The sequence below is a fragment of the Pagrus major genome, chromosome 20 (assembly GCF_040436345.1).
Source record: "Pagrus major chromosome 20, Pma_NU_1.0".
Classification (NCBI taxonomy): domain Eukaryota; kingdom Metazoa; phylum Chordata; class Actinopteri; order Spariformes; family Sparidae; genus Pagrus; species Pagrus major.
This window is the reverse complement of record NC_133234.1, coordinates 11,230,426-11,251,543: the sequence shown is the minus strand read 5'-3', so window position 1 is coordinate 11,251,543 and position 21,118 is coordinate 11,230,426. Positions and strand designations below refer to the sequence as shown.

At 40.6% G+C, this 21,118-nt stretch overlaps 3 protein-coding genes across 4 annotated transcripts; 2 read left to right on the top strand and 1 right to left on the bottom strand.

Moving 5' to 3' along the window:
• Positions 1-944: 944 nt before the first annotated feature.
• Positions 945-6,886, bottom strand: faap100 (FA core complex associated protein 100). Of its 2 annotated transcripts, none has more exons than XM_073489961.1 (8): positions 6,621-6,886; positions 6,368-6,486; positions 5,323-6,233; positions 3,983-4,139; positions 2,958-3,870; positions 2,748-2,870; positions 1,445-1,531; positions 945-1,225 (listed from the first exon to the last, which is right to left on the bottom strand). In XM_073489961.1, the coding sequence occupies exons 1-8, from the start codon at positions 6,774-6,776 to the stop codon at positions 1,094-1,096; spliced, it is 2,598 nt and encodes an 865-aa protein (XP_073346062.1). In that variant the 5' UTR covers positions 6,777-6,886; the 3' UTR covers positions 945-1,093. The 2 variants fall into 2 exon arrangements, with proteins under 2 accessions (XP_073346062.1, XP_073346064.1); XM_073489963.1 differs by having other exon boundaries at positions 2,754-2,870.
• Positions 6,887-7,254: 368 nt separating this feature from the next.
• birc5a (baculoviral IAP repeat containing 5a) lies at positions 7,255-10,342 on the top strand. The gene is made up of 4 exons (XM_073490035.1): positions 7,255-7,490; positions 8,482-8,591; positions 9,680-9,797; positions 10,047-10,342. The coding sequence occupies exons 1-4, from the start codon at positions 7,383-7,385 to the stop codon at positions 10,137-10,139; spliced, it is 429 nt and encodes a 142-aa protein (XP_073346136.1). The 5' UTR covers positions 7,255-7,382; the 3' UTR covers positions 10,140-10,342.
• Positions 10,343-12,121: 1,779 nt separating this feature from the next.
• tmem235b (transmembrane protein 235b) lies at positions 12,122-19,439 on the top strand. The gene is made up of 4 exons (XM_073490183.1): positions 12,122-12,302; positions 12,408-12,479; positions 12,621-12,758; positions 19,165-19,439. Exons 1-4 carry the CDS (start codon positions 12,122-12,124, stop codon positions 19,437-19,439), a joined length of 666 nt encoding a protein of 221 aa, XP_073346284.1.
• The last annotated feature ends 1,679 nt before the right edge of the window (positions 19,440-21,118 follow it).

Sequence of the window (21,118 nt, the reverse complement as noted above, 5' to 3'; positions counted from 1 at the left end):
CAGGCCTTTTGAGTCACCCAAAGCTTTTCAGATACTTTTTCTTCTTTAAAACTACTCAAACAGTTGAACAATATAGTTGGCAATTAATTCAATAACTGACAATGAATCAATAAATGGTTTTTGCTCTAGACACAAGAGCCCCTCAATGCTCTGTCAGCTAACACTGGAAGGTCTGGTACTGCTCTGTAATGTTTGAAACCTGAGAGATTTAAACTATATTTAAAAAATAAACGCTGCATTCGCTTTGGATTTATAATAGATGTGTATTATTACATTCTAAAGACATTGTCTCTCTTAGGAATCTCACTCTTGCTTTAATCATAAACATAATATTATGTATTATTTAAACATATAGGCCAGCTTACGATACATTGTTGTAGGTCCAGCAACATCATTTTATACAATATACTGTATGTAGTGGGGGGTCCTTGCTCTGTATCTCTATTAGCTAAGGGGTCCTTGACCTGAAAAATGTTCAAGACCCCTGCTTTAATCCCTCCTTGTGTTGAGAAACAAGTGGAATGTCTTGAAAAACACCTGAGATGTATGTTTTCTGCAACAACTGCTGTTACAAAGAGGGCAAGGCAAAGCAGACTACATAATACATTTGAAGGCTGACCACATAAGGAGAGAACAACTATTGTCCAGGACATGTGGTCCTGCGTCACGGTTACGCCTACGTGTCTGACACATGTGAACTGCAGGACCTTTACCCAGCTGTAAGGCAGTTTTTCCATTCCGACTGTAATTGCATATATTTTTACTGCACCTGAGCCCTTCGGTCACCTTGTGCTGGATGTAACGGTTCATAAAAGAGAAGTTAAGCTGAAGCACACAACTAATAAAAAACAATGATATGGGTGATAATAATTACAATTAGAGCTGTGGAATATGTGCAACAGCTTAATAATAATGGAAAATAATGAGACACATGAGAATAACCATGAATGTTAACAATCGTTTAGTGATACAAAAGTACATTTACAATAGATCATGGACATTTTTCCCCAATCAGCTGCAAAGGTAGGTTACACAACACTGAACAAGGTCGAGGGCAGCTGTGTAGGCTCAGCTCGATAAAAAAAGTAAGCATTTAAATTATGAGGAGAGGATTTTCTCTGAGTTCTCGGTAAACAGCGAGGAGAGATCGGGTCATCTGCCCTGTGGACGCGCCCACACCGAAGGCCCCAGAGACTCGACTCTGCTGGATCTGCTGTAACAGGTGCTGACATAAGAGAAGGAGGAACGAGATGAAAGTTCAGGAAGAAATAACACCAAGATACTTTCGAATTAAACACAGTCATGGACAGGAACAAAAATCTTTTGGGTCTTATAAAAGTGTTAAGTAATGGAATAACATGGGTTCATGAATTGGTATCTAATTACTTAAAAAAGACAGGTGGTAATAAATAAATGAGAAGAAGAACAATTGTTTAGTTGTTACCTCGGCCCGCTGCAGTGCCTGTCTCAAACCTAAACTCTGGATGCTCTTTGTGGAAGCAGCCCTCTCAGGAGCCCTCTGTAACAGAGTCTGTGTGAACGAACAGAGCAGACAATTAATGTGACGGAATTTCACATTAAACTTGGCATCTTAAAGTAGGGACACATACGACTATAGCTATAGCTAATCATCGTTCATGTGTAAGGGGGATGATTTCTGTCCCTCTCATACAATCCAAATTGGCAGTACGACAACCAACATGTTTGATTCTGTCACTGTGTCAGAAATCACTCACTACCCACTATACAGTGAGTTCGCCATTTTGTAGTGCCCTCCAAATGCATTGTGAAAAGTAGTGTACAACCAATGGTCACTCACTAAGCATTATATAACATCATGCATTGCACTGGAAGGAATATAAATGACCCGAATGAGTCCAAAAGTGTATTTTCATTTGACCGTTGAGCTCACTATACAGTCCTCTATATAGGACTCTCTATGTAGTGAGTAGGTAGCAGTGAATGAGGACACCACGTTACTCTTGTAGTATGCAAGAGAAACTGCAAACGTTTGGCACCTTGCTTTGCAACAGAAGGAGGAGGAAAAACAAAACATCAACCTTGATATCTTTTCTGTGTTTTTCTTTGCTTTTGAATTTCCCTGTACCAACAAGAGGTCCAATTCTGTAAAGCTGAACAAAATAAAATTACCAGCACTGCAACAAACAGTGTCTGTCTTCTCTTGTTCGACGCGGATCAAGACTAGACATCGAGTTAGCTAGATCAAAGCTGCATCATTGTTTTGTAATAGGGTTGTATTAGCATACCATGGTATAAGAAATGATGGTTATCATACGTCGTATTTTTGCTTATATAAGATATATAATTTTAATTCCTTATTACTGTATTTTAAAAACATATTTCAAGTTTATATCAAGTTTCATGTCTTTCAGAATATTTAGTAAAATTATAGTAAAGCATTTGATCAACCAAAAACACACTTCTGTTTTTATTCCTTTAAGGGAATGCTGGTTAACTGTTGCATTTAAGATGTAATCTAAGATGTAAGATATGCATCATTTTTTCAGACTATGTTTAAAGAAACTAAAATAGTTCTCAATTTTGACTGTTTTCTGAGTGTTTTCCTACTTTTAGACTAGTCAACTAGCCTGAGTTTAAACTTCTGTTTGAACACCATGGGAGTTAGTCTTTGAAGAACACCCCTCGTCCAAATATAAGAAAAAAATGTCTGTAAGTTTCTCTGAAAATATGACTGGTGGTGTGTGTTTGTGTGTGTGTGTTTGTACCTGTACCCTGCGCAGCACAGCATGATGCAGTCCACACACCGCTGCTATAGATGAGCTCTCAACCTGAACCTCCACTGTGGCCAGGGACTCCTCCTTCCCCACAGTCTCTTCCCCTACATTTACCTGGAGGAACAACAGAGCACTCATCTGTCTTGTTCATATCAAACATACAGGCTAAACTCATCAATATAATGTTAGATCATTCTTTACCTCTTTTGCTGTCAGTTTGACTGTGTGTCCGTTTGGACCTCGAGCATGGACCACTGAGCGGCTCATCTTGTCTCCTTGGTGTCCTGTCCTCACTTCTCCAGGACCTTCAGACAACAGCCATTCCAGCAGAGAGACATGCACATTTTGAGGAGCCAATTTTGGCCCCTGAGGGTCCACACCTGAGCTTTTCCCCACCAGCATATCTCTCACTAACTCTGACGACAGCCGGACGCTTGCTGAAAACTGCTCTTGCTCAGGTTTCGAGGCATTTTCTCCTCCGCCCTCCCCTCTTCCACTGCACTTAATCCGTGAGTTTAAAAAAGCTTGGATGGTATCCGTTGTGGTGCTGTTGCACTGAGACATGGCCTTTTTCTGGGCGGCTATGGGACTGCTGACCTGTAAGGCGTGCAACCAATCCACTGTCAGTGTGTTCAAGGGCAAACTGATGCGGCTACGCTGCGAACCATGAAAGTTTGCTGCCTCCTTGCCCAGGAGACTCGAGAGCGAGAAGATGAGCGAGCAGCTAACTGTCATGGGGAAGGATGCTTCGCCTGCAGCTGCCAGGGGCAGTGCAACTTCTAATGATTCTCCTGCAGGGAGGCTGTTGAACGGGAATGAAAAATTTGTGGAGGAGCTTTCTCCTCCTGCGCTGGGAGGATAGGACAGAGGAAACACAGTCATGCTCAGTGTCCAGCCTTGCTCCAAAACATAAGGACTTGAATTATCCAGGACACATGTCAGGTTCAGGGAGTCTTTTTGAAGCAGTCTGCTCCACTTGGTCGTGGCATGACATCTGATTGGATTCTCTTCGCTGTTTGTACCGGCTACCAACAGGAAGCTGATGTTAAGAACCTGATTCAGGTGCCTCAGAATCTGGTTTTTGGATTTGATTGTAGTTTTCAGCACTGATGCTCTAAAGAAAGCAAAGAAAATCACATTCATATCAACAGAAAGAATATATTGACTAGAATTAAAGTCTATTGTGTTAAATTTCAACAATGGAAAAGGAATCATGGTGGGTTTACCTTTCACAAACATCCCCAATAGCAGACAGGAGGTCCCTGACGCTGCGGCCCACCTGTGTGGAGGGCATCTTGGACAATTCTGTATCCTCTTTCTCCACAGGTAAGGTAATCCTCTGGAGCTGCCCCCTGACAGACAGCCCCAGCAGCTCAACCTCACCTGGCGTACAAAGATACAAGATAGAGGTAGGAAAGAGACTGAGGCCCAGTTGGTAAGCAGGCACACTGTATAACATCAATGCTTAACGCAGTTGCCACTGAGCTTGAAGAGCTTCTCGGTTACAGAATGAAGAGCCACAAAGTCGGTTCAAAAATATATTTTCACACCAGTGTTATCAATTTATAATCAAGTACCGTGGTCTGCCACATATGTATTATTAGACAGTTGTTCCTCACAGAGTAGAAAAGAGAAGGTTTTTGCTTCCTAGCGGGAAGAAGGATCAGTGTCTGCTGCTGACTTGATGCACATCTGTTGATGCAGAATGAACAGCATAAAGAGATATTCTACTGGCTCCAGACTAGAGGTCAGCTGGTTAATGGGTTTGGCCAATTAATCTGCACTCATACAATGATTTACTAACTATCATTATTGGCAGAACTTGGCTCCGATAGAGGCCGATGCCGTGCATGTAAGTGAGTGTGTATTCAGGTCGGGATCCCATACAAGCTGTTTCCTCCATTATAATATCAGGCTTCTCAACTGGAATTAGACTTTATGGGGAAATAATAGTTTTTTAAAAAAGCTCCCTCCTAGATGTTTTACGCTTAGTTTGATGTTCAGTTCCAGATTTATATATTCATTCAGGCAGTTATTACTTTGAGCTAGATATTAAGTTCAACTTGGGATAGGACGATAAAAGATTTTACGGCCGATCACGATAAAAAACACTCACAATAAGTTGATTGTGGTGAATTTTCTTTATTGGAATAATTGTGAATGGAGATATTCATGAATATCTTCGCATAAATGACTTGAAATAGCTGTCTAGTCTGCTGACTTACAGTCCTATATTAGTTGGCTTAACTATTTTGAATTGCCTCAGCCTGTCACCATGGCTGAAGGCTTGGCTTGCTCTTTGTATCCCCCACAAAAACAAGTACAATTGGTGTGTGTAAAGAAGGACAGGGAGATGATGTTACCACTGTGTGTTTATCCTTTTTTTTATCAAACCTGAATAAATCATAGCATATCTGTTGTGTAACTCCCACATTTTTCAGTTTTCTGGAAGTTCATTGAATTCAGCAGTTAAATTAATTTAAAGCAATGGCTTCCAGAAGGAAATTGTTCGATGGTTGGTGTTAGAAAAAGTCAACACCTCTCTGCTGGGCCTGGTTCTGCTTACCTGCATGGTTGTGTGTAGGCTCAGCCAAGGCAATAACTCTACACACACTTAAACTGGTGGGGCTTTGGCGGGCAGCGTCTGTCTTACTGGATGTCTCTTCATTCCTTTCTTGGCCTTCTCTCCCAGACGATCCCTCTGACAGATCCAGTCTCAGCAGGTCTGACCCAGTGCTGTAGTAGAGACAGTTTTTATCCACACAGCTACACACCACTGGCCCCGGTACACACCTCTCAGTAAAGCCAGCTGTGTTGCCCCCTCCCTCTGGGCCTCCCTTGTCTGTTTTGATCAGCACCACTCTCCCTAGTTCGCCCACCACCACTAAACACTGTGCATGCCCCGGACCCGTTTCCATGACAGCAGATGCTCCAACAAATACGACTGGCTGCTCCAGGCTATGCAGGACCCGGAGCCGGGATCCTGGGAGACGCAGAGGGAGGAAACAAAGACACCCGTCCGGCAGGCCACAAATGATGACCTGTGACTTGGCGATGGCAGCGTCGACCCCAAACAGAAGTTTGAAGAGGACTGGCTCGAGGCGGAAGTGTCTGTCAGGTAAAGTCACCTCTGATGAAGAAGTGGAGGAGGAAAGTGGTGGTGTCGCATCACTAGACCAGACACAAATCAGCACAGGCCTCCTTCTCAATCCCGTCTTCCCCTCATCGTCATCCTGAACAACACTTGAGACCAGCGGTAGACTGAATGAAGTGAGGCTCTCACAGCTGCTGGAGGCTGACTGTTTTGGACAATTGTACAGTGTCAACATCCAGGACGTGTCTCGCTGGGAAAGAGTCAGGAGTACAGAGCCAACAAGTAGCAATGACAACACTCCTTCTTCTGGAACAAGCAGAAACTCAGAGGAGATTTTCAGCTCAACTGGACTGGAGGAGGCATCAGCAAGGGAGCTTTGAGCTCTGCAGAGGTGAAAGGTCACATAAGTCAGAGGCACTGATGGGACTGCATTTAACACATTGTATATAATACATGGGCATTTATTCCTGGATCTAGCTACTGTGAATGCAGTCATATTGGATGTGAAGATTCATACCTGGATAGGAGAAATTGCAAACTAACACAATAAACTCCGCTCGTACAGGCTGCATAGAGGAGCTGCTTGTCATGACTCTCAACCAGGTCCCTCACAGGACCAGGAAACTGCAAGACAGCCTGCAACAAAACACCATAACACAATCAAACACAGGGAATAGGGAGTTTATCACAACCTGACCATCTCATAGTGAAGCTGTGCGGTCTATTTGGGATGCCAGATCAGTGTACAGTACAGTATATTAGTTACTTACCGTGAGTTTTCTCTCTTTAGTACTGAAGACATAGACCTCGTCGCTGCCAGTGCAGATGAACACATCTGTCCCAACACCAGGCTTGACCTGCGGTGTGCATGATGCTCCTGAGAAGCCAAACTCTGCCCAAGTCTCAACAGCACACCGTCCTTCCATAGCCACAACACCGAGGAAGAAGAAACTCACAAGTCTGCATATGTAACGTTAGACACACTGTCAGGAGACAATAAGAAAATGTTTATGTCAAAATTAGACGTGGTATTCATGAACCGGTTGTTGACAGAGGACGGGGCGCTCTCTAACTTCCGCGCGTCAATTTTTGGACCAATACCCGCCAAGAACTACATTACCCATGAAAAACAACCGGAAGTCTGATGCCGAGTGTGGGTTCGCTGTTTAAAAATCTATCTTGCCGCAGCGGAGAGGGCAGAAGACTAGAGGAGTGTGTTCTCTCTTCTTCTAAAAAACAATTTATTCAAAAATCATACCCTTGTTTGGAGTTTTAGCGCCAGTTGTAGTCCGCACAGCCAGGAACACTGGGTGGCGAACGTGTGCACCTTTCATGTTGTCAATGCACGAAAAAGAAGAAGAAGAAGAAACTACGGAAAGCACGTGGTCTTCCTCCGCCAATCAAAACAGTCGAAGCGAGTATTCGCCGAAATTTGAAAACACCGTTTAGCTCGGAGGCTTTTGGTGGTGTTGACACACTGATTCAAGCTAAAGTTATTGATAGTTTATTTAATTTTTTCGCCACTAAATACAATGGACGCTTGTAACGAAGACGATATCAAAATGTACTTTTATGAGAACAGACTGAAAACTTTCGAGGGGTGGCCGTTCGACGAGGGCTGCTCGTGTACGCCGGAGAACGTGAGTGAATGTTTGAAACGGTTGACTTTTGCTACTGCTAGCACAACAACAGTTAGCTTTAAATAAAGAAAACAGCTGATATTAAAATGAAATACGCTTTAACCTCCCCGAGGGTTTAACTGTAGTTTTACAGCTAAGTTAGAAGATAACTTAAATCACTCTTGCCAGTAGCTAGGTATTAAAATCTTTTTATCCAAATGTTTACTCTGACATTAGCCAAATAGATAGGCTAGGACTAGCTAGTTGTCAAATGTAACATTAACGTTATAGCTAAGTTTTGCTGCTAATATAATAAAGGGCCCTCTTATTTGAGGTCAACTAACAAAGCAACTTCTGTAACTTTTAGATATTGTTAATGTTATTAACTATGATTCTGAAGGACGACATGATGAAGCACATTATTGACTTGGATAACATTTGTTTTTGGTGAAATAACTAGCATTAAGGCTTACGATTATTTTCATTAGGCTTAAACCAACAACTGACATTTTAGGACTGCACCTAACCATTATGTAAATGTAGTTTAATGTATTTTGTACATTTTTGATCGTGTATTGTACAACTGTCTATTGTTACCTGTAATGTTACCCTTTCTGGTACTTGCCTAGGGACTATGAAAATAAATTAGCATTCTTGCTAAATCTGGCATGACAAATAAAAAAATTGAAATTTTAAAAAAGGCATTATTGATTTAATCCGACACTTATTCTCCTCAATAATCATTTGGTCTGTTCAGTCTAAATCTCAGAGAAATTCCATTTAAAATGATGAAAAAACACAGAACAGCAGTAATTCCTGACTGAAAAGCTAGAACTAAATAATGCTTTTGGTTTTATTTGGAAATAGTTGTTGGCATTGTAGCTTAATAAAAGCTTTACGGAACAATAAAGTTGTTAATTTTATGTCTGTCAACTAGTCAATGAATTATCCAGTAATTTTAACATTAAGTACAGCTTTTTTATGTTGTCTGTCTGTTCATGTGTTTCTCCAGATGGCCAAAGCTGGCTTCATTCACACACCGTCAGACAACAGTCCAGACATCGCCATGTGTTTCTTCTGCCTCAAAGAGCTGGAGGGCTGGGAGCCGGAGGATGACCCGGAGTAAGATAACCACATTACTCGGCTCATGGGTTAGGATTGCAAAAATAGGGACAGGAGATTTGTGCAGTATCATTGCTTTATCGATTTAAGTTCATCTTATTTTTTAATTAGTCGAGTTCTTGAGAGACAAGGTTGGTGTAGCAACAAATGTAATATGCTTCAGTTCGGTAGACAGACAAATGGCTCACAAAAAACAATGAAAAAAGAAAATGATGGTATTAAAGACGGTTGTGAAGCAAAATACATTTCTGTATTTCCAGCGGTTTAGTGTCGAGTCATAAGGCTTGAGAGATGGATTTAACCAAGAATGGTCAAGTTTGCGGTAGCAGAGGCAAAGATACCTTGACGTTTTCTTTCTGTTAATGGGTCAACTCTAAAAACAATGGATCCCTTAATTTCTCGTAAGGCAACTCGATAACATCTTTTTTCAGACCCTCTCAGCCTGACAAGCAGCCAGGTCTTTCAACCCCCCCCTTCAGTTTGTAACACTGAAAGCTTTCTGTTAAAAATTGTAGTCTCGAGACATCATCATGGATATTTTCTCAGTCTTCAAAAAACTCAAAAGACGTATAACTGTTTTTTCAGGCATAGTGGTACTTCACATGAAAGATAAACTGATCTTTAATGTGTAAAATCACTGCTACAGACCACAGTTTCATTTCCAGTGAAATTGTCCACTTATGTTGTTATATTTCATAAGACTTTCCTCCTTGGTGTATTATATAATTTTGCAGTGTTTGCAGCTGATGCATCAGCACTTCAGGCATTAACTAGCTGAACTCTCTGTAACCATGTAAATATTTGCTTTGTATCCATGGTCATTACAAAGACACTGCTTGAGCTACTGTGTGATTGTCACAAGTATCATTAATTCTTAACATAGTTTATAGCAGCTGTCTTCTACACAGAAAGCAGACTTGTATTGGAAACCAACCTCTTCACAGGAATTAATTAGTTGTAGTTGTTTTTGTGGTACAATGTCAACTCAGTCTAATAGACCTGTACAATGTGTGTGTGCACAATTTGCACATGTTCCTTGAAATGAAATATTTGTGTCCCTCTTAACCACTCTCTCGTTTTGTTGCCAGAAAGGAGCACAAATCTCATTCACCATCCTGCAACTTCATCACCCTGAAGAAGAAAGTAACGGAGCTGACTGTGGAGGAATTCTTTAAACTACAGAAGGAGAGGCACAAGTTCATGATTGTATGTTCTTCAGTGGACTCAATAACTTTCAAATTACTGACTTACATAATGCAATCAGTGTAATCAATTTACTGTTTTAGTCAAATAAAACTATGTAACAGCTAAAATATTTTTCCAATCTGTTCTCTTAGAGAATAATGGAGATAATATCCTATCTGTTGAGACTACCACTAACAAAACATTGGTTCCTGTGTTAACATCGGACCTTGGCATCATTTCTGATCCCGATTTCATTTCCTCCACTCGCAGAACAAATCCTGTAACGAGGCCCTCACCAAGTTGGAAGAGGCAGCCAAATTGAGAAGAGGAGATATCATCAAGACAGCCATGGGTGAAGAGTGACAGGAGAATGGATGCTGATGAATGAGATGGGCGGCATGTGAGAGAGTAATTGTAGATGGAAAGCGGCTGCCTGGTTTCTCCCTGATCTCATTTCTGTGTTCCCTGCGTATGTCTTCTTTGTAACACTGTACATCTGTTATCTTTTAATGTCTTCCGTTTTCATGTGGTCTGTTTTTATTCATTAAACGCGTTCTTTCTGGTTACCTTTTATTCATTTATTTATTGATGTTGGTTCTGATGGTGAATTTTATTATCTGTATCATATTGGAAAGTCTGAAAATATGTGAAATAGGCTGTCAACGATTTGAGATCTTTAAAGTATAACCATCTGAGAAAACATCAAGTTATTACACAATTATCAGTTACAGTAACCCTAAAAGGTGCAATATGTAAGAAGTGGCACCTGCTGAATTCATACCCTGACTGAATATGAAACAGCATATCGTCAGAGTTACAGCTAACTGCTGCCAACTGAAGCTGCTGTTAGTTGAGTTAGCTGTGCAGCTAGCAGTCTGGACTGGGAGCTCGAAGCACTAGGAAAGTGTTGGTGTAAACACAGCCAGCACAGGAGTTTTGGACGGGAAGGGGCTAGCTGGTTAGCATGCTAAATATGCTTTGACACACAATGCATAGACGTCATAATGTAAAAACTGTTATTCCTTCATATTTGCTGATAATTTTAGTAAGTTTGAAATGTTTCCAATCATAAGTCCTACCTATTGCATCTTTAAAGGAATGGAAACAGAAGGGTTTTCTTTTGCTTTACTATTTTTTTCCACAAAATATCAAATGAAAAACGATCTTGATATAGACTTGAAATGTATATATTTTTATTAATGCTACAGCAAAATGTGCACAGTCTGATAAATGTCAATTTTCATATAAGGGTGTTCCCTGATTCCGGTATACTGCCGTGACAACTGCTGTGAATCTAGCAAGAGGGTAGTTATTCAACCAATAAACTAAAACAGAATTGCCCAAATTTTTCTCTCAGGGCCAAATCTGAAACTTAATGCGAAACCACAGACCAAAAGCAAGTCAAGATCATCTGAAGCAGTAATATACAGAAGTCCAATGAGGCAAGTAAAACAAAAAAGATTCTGGCTATGCATTTTCTAAGTCTGATTTAAATCTCCAAGAAAAATGTTTTGCCAGGATAACCTTTCAAAGGTCCTTTTTTTCCCCACTTGTTTTTTCCATGTTCCTTTAATTGTCTGACTTCAGCCACAAATTGTCACCACTGGCTCAGTTTATGAAAAAAACATGAATAATTAGTGATCCTAAATTGGTCTATTTAAAGCACAGGTTTACCTAACATCATATTACAATTTTCTCTTCATTACATTTTCTTTTACATATTTTTTAAATAACGATAATACATTTTATTTATATCGCGCATTTCGTGATACTCAAAGACACTTTAAATAATTACATTTTTGCCAGAAACATCTTGCGGGCCAACTTTGGCAGCCACTGGAAGGTCTGGCTATATTCTTTTGTTTCTTGTGTCATCTTTGAAACTATTTGGTGATGGTAATATATTTGGAGATACACAATTCATGGATTGTTACGTCCAGTTGCTTCTGATCCTCATTCTCCTTTCATTTATTTAGTTTAAGCGCAGCTGACTCCCCATATTCCCATATTGTCTCCCTCCTGTCGGTGCGTAAACGTGTGCGCCTCCCGAATACAATCAAGTCCCTCCCTGACAGAAGCTGCTGCTCTCCAGTCTGGTATCATCCTCTTGCAGCTTTGTCACTTGGTCCAGTCAGTCAAGGATAAGCTGATCTCCATATACATTTTTTCAGATTTGAATTACTGCTCCCACAGGAAACCTCACTGCCATAATTTTGTGGCTTTTCTCCTTTTTTTCCTGCATCCTGCACCCAGCGCGTCAACGAATAAAAGACTGGATCAACACCAGGAGAGTTAAAGCCAACACCATCACCGTTACGCGTGAGTTCAGCCCTCACCTGGACAGGATGAAGGTAACCTTCGGCTCTCTGGTGATCACAGCCGGCATCTGTGGTATGCTGAGCTTCGCCTTTTTGGCGACTTCCCTCGGAACCGACTACTGGTACATCATAGATATGACTCCCATAAACACGAGCGACTATGAAGACATAGTCCCTCCACACTCGGGACTGTGGAGCACCAATAAAGGTAGGCAACTTTTCCATAAGTTTTTTTTTTTTCATAATTATTGAGATTTCAAGGTAATTTTTTACCTTAAATGTTTCTCCACTTTATTTGTATTGTAACCTCCAGGTGGGAAGGTGCAGGCAGACTCTATTGACTCTATCACAGCTGACTACTCCAGATACTCTGAGACTGAGCTGTGTGAGTCTCTGCTCTTTTATGAAACCCTGTGCTCACCATTACACATATCTGCTAATGAAGTTTCACTGTCAAGACAGCCATAACCCAACAGATGCCCCATAACCCATCTGTTTGCGTGTGTGTGTGTGTGTTTATACACAGACATGCACAGCGCAATAGTGGTGGTGCTCCCCTTCAGCTTGGTCCTGTTGCTGTTTGGTGGCATCTGTGGGTTGGTCAGCTCCCTGGCTCGGAGCCCTGTCCTCCTCACCGGCACGGCCTGCTACTTCTTCGTCTGCAGTAAGTACAAGTTTGCTTATTTAACTCTTCAGGTGTGCTGTCACTCTGGAGTCGAGCTGTTTCACCCCAGTGCGTGCTTGAAGTTGATGTCAGTAAATTTATAAGGGATTTTTTTTTTTTTCCCATCCAAGACAGATCCATTAAAAGACAAACCACAATGCACAGTAGCACTCATGCACCAAGATCAATCATTGCTGCCTGTGTCTTTTACTACTGGCAGTACTTCAAAGAGCACAGGGAATTTCCATCTCCACAGTCTGGACAGTGTAGTCTCACATCTTCTGTGCCTGCATTGTCTGTACGGGAGTCATCACGCTTAAGATTCAGTGGTGTTTGAAGCACCGAAATTACACATGATTGCCACTAAGCTGGAGAGATGGTGTTAATAGAAACGACAGAATATATCACAGTGAGTGTAATAGAGAGGTACGCATCAACACTGTTCTGCTTTGGATCATTTGCCTCAGTGTTAAATAAAGCAGGAGCCATTAGGTGGTGGTACAAAGGAGAGAACAGTAAATTGTCTCGACACACGCTTTTAAAGATCATTTCACTCAAATGGCCGTGTGTGGTGAGGACCAGGATACCACAGAAGTGCACACAAGTGAACAGCATTTTCCCAACATACGTTAAGTGGAAAACGACTTCCACTGCTTTAAAAATGTAAATACACTGGGAACTATTATTCTCAGGGTTTGATTTGTTCGCACACAGCTTTCAAGTGAAAGGATATGGCAATCCCAGTACAGTTAATTAAAGGTCATGTTGATGTTATTACAAATGATCAGAAAAAATAAGATATCTACAGAGCTTGCAGAAAGTTGCAGAATAAAAGTATCTCTTTTCCTTAAAAACATTCTTATGAGTATGAATCAATCATTTTAAAATGTTTGTCTGGTTGGACGGTTGGTTCCAGCTTCTAACAAGGTTTGTGAGCCAACAGTGTAACGACTTTGGTCTCACACGGCATCTGTGTTTCGTCAGTGATCAACAGTCTTGGTGGGAGCAAGTTAACGTTCACTAGCCACAACAACAGCTGTGTTGTAATGTGAATGCAATGGAAATTAAAGGAGCAATATGTAAGAAATGACCACCTGTCCAATTCATACTCAAAACAACTGATCACTAGAGTAATTGCAAACTGCTGCTAATTGTAGCTGCCATCAGCTAAGTAGATCAGTTAGCCGTGCATCTGGTGGTCCAGACTGGGAGCTCAGAGCACAGTGTTGATGTTTGTAGCTACCGGCAACACAGGAGCTTCGGTACGGGACAGGCTGGGGCTAGCTGGTTAGCATGCTAACTTGAGTAGATATCTCTGCAACACAATACACAGATGTTGTAATGTCAAAACTGTTATTTCTTCACATTCTGGTAAAACATTTTCAATTGTTTTCAACTAAAATCTTACATATCGCACCTTTAAGTGGCTAAATTTAACCATCAGCGACTTTACTAGATAATGATTTACAAATGATGTAAGTCATTTTTCATTCAGTGTTTTGGTTGTTCTGACGGAAAACACAGACGCAGAATGATCAAAAATAAGATTAAAGAGCACGTACAGATAAGATTGCTTTTTTCTTTTCTTTGGTTTAGATGAGAAAATGCTCACAATTACTATCTCCATTCTTTCAACATTTAATGCACAGTTGCTATTACAGAAGAAAGTGAAAAACACTTGAAAGCGTCGGGGGGTTCGGTGGAATATGTACAGCTGGAGTGTGGCAGTAAAGCAGGGCCATGTGGTTCATCTGAGCAGACGGCAGCACTTTATGTGCAGAGCTGAAACTGACCTCAGTTATAGTTATTGACCTCTTGTGGCCAAAGGGACTGACGTTTATTACCACCCAGAACTGATTGGCTGTTTGAATTGGCCATATTGGTTAGGTATGCATGACTGGGCAGGTGTGTTTATGTGTGTTTTGGTGTCTGTGTGCATAGACGCTCTTGCCTTCGTTACATCAGACGTGCTTCATCGTGGACTGTGGGACTGTCTATATGAGAGCTTTTATTGGTCTGTGGGGAGGCACAACAGTGAAGTAAAATTGTCTTGGAAACGACTGCTTCCTAAATTTCCGTTCATAACGTCTTTAATTTCATATTGTTAGTGCGGGACACTTGAGGATAACTCTTGTTAAGGCCTCCCGAAAACTGTACCCGGGGGGATAACAGGTTGGTGGGTCGTGTGGGCAGCAAAGAGATTCAAAATGTATGATATGAAATATATGCGCAATGTATAATAATATATTAATAATATAATAATAGGTACAACTAAACAGATAAGGTATATGCTGTATGTTTTTGAGAAGTTGTGTGTAAAAGTAATAGTAGGTTAGGCCAAATGACACATTAATGTTCATATTAGGGTTGGAACAAAATATTGATCTGGGAATAAATTGTATTACTTCACTACACTGGTGCCAAAATGCTATAAATGGATTTTCCTGCTTATTTGACTCGTCACTACTTTGTGACTCCTCGGCAGACAGTGCAGCTACACAAATCTTAATTTTTAAACATTAAAAAATAACAAAAATTATCAGCAGAATGTTAAATAACGGTTTTGAAAGACATTTTTGTGTTGTGTTGTAATTATATATACTGAAGTTAGCATGCTAACCAGCTAGCCCCAGCTAGTCCTGTCTCGTAATACCACTTCGTACCACAAAAGGTGGTAGCCCGGAAGTAAACCTCAAGAGGTGGGTGCAGACCACACCAGCGCCAGGCTGATGATGCCCCACCTCCGTCTCACTCCACTCAACTTTTATGCTTCTCCTGACCACGCCTGAACCTGCCAGGTCTTTATCATTTACCAGAGTCCAGACAGGAACCACTGTTAATCACCTCCGTACTATTTTCTTTTGTCGGCCTCTGAGTCTCATAATACTACTTTGTACTGCAAGATGCGATGGTCCGATAGTATAGCTGTAGAGGTGGGTGCCGACGACACCAACGGCAGGTTGATGATGTCACAGCTCCCTCTCACTCCTCCACCCAAAAGAAGGCACACCTAAAAAAAAACATATATCAGTTTAAGTGTACGCTATATTTTGAAAATGTTTGGCGCTGAACATTGCAGTCAGACAGCCCTTTCCTTTGACACTATGTTCCCTCAACCGTGCAACGTCCGTATTCCTATGCACAAGCACAGCTGTGCCTGCCCCGCACTGTTAAGCTGCAGATCAGCTGTTTGGGTAAAAGCACCAAAACTTGTTCAAAATACAGCGTAAAGTTAATCGTATATATATTTTTAGGTGGGCCTTCTTTTAGGTGGCTAAAAGAGAGCTGACGGTCATCTACTGCAGTGATAAGTACCTCATACAACCCCACATGAAAAGACCCAGACTATCACTTTAACCTGGTTATCTGAACTAAATAGAATAACTAGATTAATCAGTGGTCAGTCAAATTAAACTTGCTTGTCACACACCGGAGTCCTCTTTCTTTTGCTGTGTGTTAATCTAATCTCTTTAAATGCCACACAGGTAACACAGTAAACTGGATAAAAAACTGTGCATTTCAAATAAAGAACCATGAGAACCAAGAGAATCACAGCTGGTTGTTACAGACGTGTTTTTTGTGCAAACATAAAAATGGTGTTCATGTCTCAGGTAAACCTTACATGCAGCTATATTCCTGCTACCACACACCTGACACCTTTATAATGATTTCTCTATCAAACAAATCATCTAAATTTGGGTTATTGGGAGAGTTAGATTACCGTTAACCATGTTAAAGCTGTTTACAGTAATCAGGTTATTTATGTGCAGTTAAAGATAGTGCTGTGGTGTCTGGCAGTACCCTGCCCTCTGGATGTCTTTGGCACTAGTCCACCGACGCCTTATGACCTCCATAAAGAAGACCTTGTGATGGATAAACGCTTTCTTAAAAAGACTCTTTATAGTCTCCCTTTAATAAGCAGCACATGGTAATGTGTGGAGTGGCTTGAATTAGATTGCAGCTGCTTGTGAACTTGTTGACAGTCCGATTCTGGCAAAGAAAGGCATTTTTTCTTTTTGGTCGCTTTGTTGATAACCCAAATTTTTGTTGTTTGACCTTCTGCTGATCTTGAAATTATATTTCTGTTTGATTTAGTTACATTCTGGCCCATGTGTTGTGTTATTAAAAAGCCCAACACAAATGTATAAACAGCTGCAAGTACATTTTTTCCTCACCAACCATTGCCAAGAGCCTAATGTCTGCGTTCAGACCAAAAGCGATGAAAATATTCGCATCACGTTACTCGCGTGAGTTTGATCGTGGGGTTATTAATTTTAAATCGCATCTACTCGAGCGCTGCGAAAAAAAATACAACAATAAATGGATCAAAAGGACGGCGAAATAACAAAATTATAATGCTGCCTTGTAAAAAGCCTGAATTCATGCTTCCTCAGGTCTGACGGTCAGACCACAAGCAAACAACTTTTAAAATGCCGGTTCCCTGAGTGGAGTTCAGATCGATTGGAGCTATGTTGTGCTGTGCTGACATATTTCCAAATGTATTATCTGGTGGTGTTTACCTTGAACACAAAGTACATGGGGATGTCATTAGTTTTAGAGGCATAGAGTGCTGCAGGGATGACCTATTTTTGAAGGCTTACCCGGAAGTTAGCATCGTCCTGGTTTCCTCAACAAAAATCCTATGTGATTTTTGGATAGGATTTTGGATTATTACTAAAAAAATAAACTCTTTTGCAACCACAAGTTTATAACATAAAGGAAATCGGCAGAAGTAAAAAGCTAGCTTTAGACCAAGTACACTTCAGTCGCATGACATCAACGTCACTAAGCATCTTAGTACACTATACCATACGCACTTTACTATAAATTGATCAATCTACAAGTTTTAAAGTTAGAGTTAGCATAGTTTGCAACCTGAGTCTGCCTGTAAAGACGGACTACTGAGTGGATGAGTCTCCTTGTTGGGCGTGATCACCTTAAATGTCCCATTTAGCCACTTGTTAGCAACCCCCTTTTTAAGACACATAAACACTTTATGTTAAAAACGTTGAAATCTCTTAAGCATGAGTTAACCACAGACCTCATTTCAGGCATTTAACTGAAAAAAACATTGACTTCGACACAAGTGAACCGTAAATGCAACGAGTGACAGTAGTGACCTAAAATGGACCAAAATAGTGGACCGACCAACAGATTGACACACTGAAATGGCAATCTATCTCCATCCCATGATTTTGCAGTACAAGTACAAGCTGACATCTTGCCTATTTGGTTGACTTTTTAAAAACAGTCCAAACCCCAAAAATATTCAGATTCCTATCACAGAATATGAAAAAACATTCAATCTTCGCTTTCAAGACGCTGGAACCAGTGAATTTTTGATAGTTTTGCTAAAAAGGGGCTGTTTGGGGTGGATGGCAGGTTTAGTCCGGTAAGGTCACATTAAAATCTAGGGTTCACATGTAGTCCAGGGTTAGGGTTGGAAAAAGATATTTTCAGTTTGTCAACAGCCACAAAATTGAATCTGTGTAATTCACAGATTAGGAAGGGAAGATCATGTTTTCGGTAATATGTTAATAAAAAAATCAGTTTATGATATACTGATGAAATTTAATCTCTCCAATTCATGTACATGGACACAAATTTTCCATTTTTAACTCAGAAAAATCTGATTTCACCGCTATTGGTGGTTGGAGTGTTGTTTCATCTCTGGCAGCAGCAGTAGTATTTTCCGGTTTCCGTGCTTGCGTTTCTCTGCTTGTCAGCTCTTCACAGTGAACTGCATAAGAATCAGATGCAGTTTCCTCATCGCTCAGTGAGCTTGTAGTACCTCAGGGTGTAATTGTAATAAAAGGATTATTAGTCCCACAGTGGGTCGCTTCTGAGCTCCACTTGCATCCCCTTAAAACCAGTAGCAAGCCGTCAAAATCATAATGGTTTCCAATAGCAACACTATTGTGGGGACTGTGTGTGGTTGTGTGTCTCATTCTAGTCTCTGATGACTGGGATGTTTTGTAAGCAGGCAACACATGCGTCAGCATGTTTCCTGTCTCTCACAATATGAGATTTTTGGTGGCTAATGGCTTGATGTTATTGTTGGGTTTTATTGATGAGCTCTCAGCACGGAGCTCTGACTGGTACGAATTTCCGCTTTATAATAGCTTGTGCTTTGCCTTAAGAAGTCTGGAGTGTTGGTGCCTTGAAACCAAAATATAAATAAAATGTTTCTCAGTGAATAGAGTGACTTGATCTCAGCTCCACTTAGATGAAGATTTCTAATACATAAAGACCTGGCAAAGCAATGAGTAAATAAAGTTACATTACTGCAATGTTTTCATTTGATTCAATATCAGGTTCTCCTTAATGAGACAAATATTTTTTTGTTTCTGGGCTGAACTGGCCCTTTAATGTCTACTGTGTTTGTGTGTGATTCATCTTCCTCCAGGTCTGCTGACCCTGTGTGGCGTGAGCCTCTACATCATCTACTCATACCAGGCCCTGGCTGAGACAGAGAGGCTGGTGGGGCCAGAGGGTCTGGCCTATGTTCGCACCTCTTTCGGCTGGTCTCTGGGTCTGGCCTGGCTCTCCTACGGCCTGGAGGTCCTCACCGGCATACTGATGCTCCTGGCTGCTCGAATGGCCAAGCTGCAGCGCAGCAGTCCCACCATGACCTCACACAAACCTCCACAGTGGATCCAACACAGTCAGGATGGGAATTGAACCAAACTGAGCTGAACTGAGCTGACCTGTAAGTGTTGCAGCCATTTGGTTCTGCCAAGGTAACAGTATCTGGATGGAACGAAGGCTTTAGCAAAATACGAAAGTTGAACTGAAGATGTTTTGGACTGCTTTTGAAGAGTGTTTTATAAGTTTAATGTCCTTAAATCTGCTTCAGATTGGAGATGGTGATTTACTGTAAGTGAAGAGGTGGACTAGTCCGAGTTAAAATTGACCAAGTACGCCCTCTTGTGGTGAGAACTGAGGTGGCGTCTCATGATCAGGTGCACTCAGTGCTGGTGTCAAACTAAACTGACAAGCTTACAAATTAAGATCATTTCCTGTTGCTTTAAATCTATAGATACATTTTAAATATTGAAACAATTAACATCGATGTTGTCTATTTTTTTAATCATGCTGATTATTTCGATGTAAGCTGTATTTGTTTGTTGTTTCAGTGTTTACAGTGTTCGAATTGTTCCATAGAAAAATGTATTTGTTCCACGTCACTGCAGCCTATAAAAATCTCACACTATTGCAGCCACTTATTGTCTGTATTTTGAGTTCATTTGGAGAATTAAGTGTTAAAATCACCTCTTAAATCTCCAAGTCCTGACTGTCCAGTATCATACAGTGTGGACTCACATGCATCAATCATACTTGAACGACTGATTCTATTTCACTGTTTATGAGCTATAGTCTTGCTTCTAATTATGGTTGCACGATATGGTAAAAAAAAATTCATATAGTGATTAATTTGACAGAATATTCTCTGTGATATGATTCAAGATTAGTGTTAACAATCATTTTTTCAGTTTCAGTGGGAAAAAAAACCTATTAAAATTGTGATGATGTGACATTTGTGACATGTCTTTTTTTACATATGGAGAACAAGATTTGTAGTCTCTGCAGCACTACAGTACTTTATTACAATTTATTATAGATATTGCAATTTCAAGAATATTTCAATTAAAGGTGCAATCCTACTCATAATGAGAGCATCTCCTCCATTAAGTGTGATTAGGCATTCTCTTATCTCTCATATGCATCTGTCATATAAAAAGACTATTTCTGGTACAGATTGCTTTTATAATAATCTGATCTGATGTCTCAAAATAATCTTATTTGTTAATATTATGAAAAACCTCTCTCAAAGATCCTATATTTAAGTTTTGGGTTTTTTTTAGAGAGAGGGAGAAGCTACTCATCACTTTGTGGCACTAGAACCAAAAGCTTCTCTGTCCTATTTAGTTTGTTGTCATGAAGACGGCAACATTCACCAAAAAAAGGACAAAGTATGGATAAAAATATTTCCGGGGCTTAAAATAGCAGCAATTGTGATAGAGAGGTTTGCTCAAAGGTCAAAGGCAGTCTGTATACTTGACTTTTGGCAGCCGTCGTCGGCACAGGTGGGCCTGACCTTTAACACACGACTGGTTGCCTGCTGCTGTCATCCACAGCTGACTGGATCGTCTCACATAAAACACAAACAGACATCACCGCATACTTTTCTGAAACGTTCCTATGGCAACCTAAATATCCTGTGCATCCATAAAGACAAAGGATGAAAAGTGGGTGTGAGATTGTTCCTCCAAACAAGCTCTGAATCACTGCAGATAAACATTAAAGACAAAAGAAAGATTCATTTTGGACAATGGAGTTTGAGTTTTCACAAAAAGAAT

Coding starts and splice junctions, on each gene's coding strand:
- faap100 (XM_073489961.1), bottom strand. CDS start 6,776: ATGGAAGGACGGTGTGCTGTTGAGACTTGGGCAGAGTTTGGCTTCTCA. Junction 3,871..3,982: donor ATTGGGGATGTTTGTGAAAG/GTAAACCCACCA, acceptor TGCTTTCTTTAG/AGCATCAGTGCTGAAAACTA. Junction 2,871..2,957: donor TCAAACTGACAGCAAAAGAG/GTAAAGAATGAT, acceptor TTGTTCCTCCAG/GTAAATGTAGGGGAAGAGAC.
- birc5a (XM_073490035.1), top strand. CDS start 7,383: ATGGACGCTTGTAACGAAGACGATATCAAAATGTACTTTTATGAGAAC. Junction 7,491..8,481: donor GCTCGTGTACGCCGGAGAAC/GTGAGTGAATGT, acceptor GTGTTTCTCCAG/ATGGCCAAAGCTGGCTTCAT. Junction 8,592..9,679: donor GAGCCGGAGGATGACCCGGA/GTAAGATAACCA, acceptor TTTTGTTGCCAG/AAAGGAGCACAAATCTCATT.
- tmem235b (XM_073490183.1), top strand. CDS start 12,122: ATGAAGGTAACCTTCGGCTCTCTGGTGATCACAGCCGGCATCTGTGGT. Junction 12,303..12,407: donor ACTGTGGAGCACCAATAAAG/GTAGGCAACTTT, acceptor TGTAACCTCCAG/GTGGGAAGGTGCAGGCAGAC. Junction 12,480..12,620: donor ATACTCTGAGACTGAGCTGT/GTGAGTCTCTGC, acceptor GTTTATACACAG/ACATGCACAGCGCAATAGTG.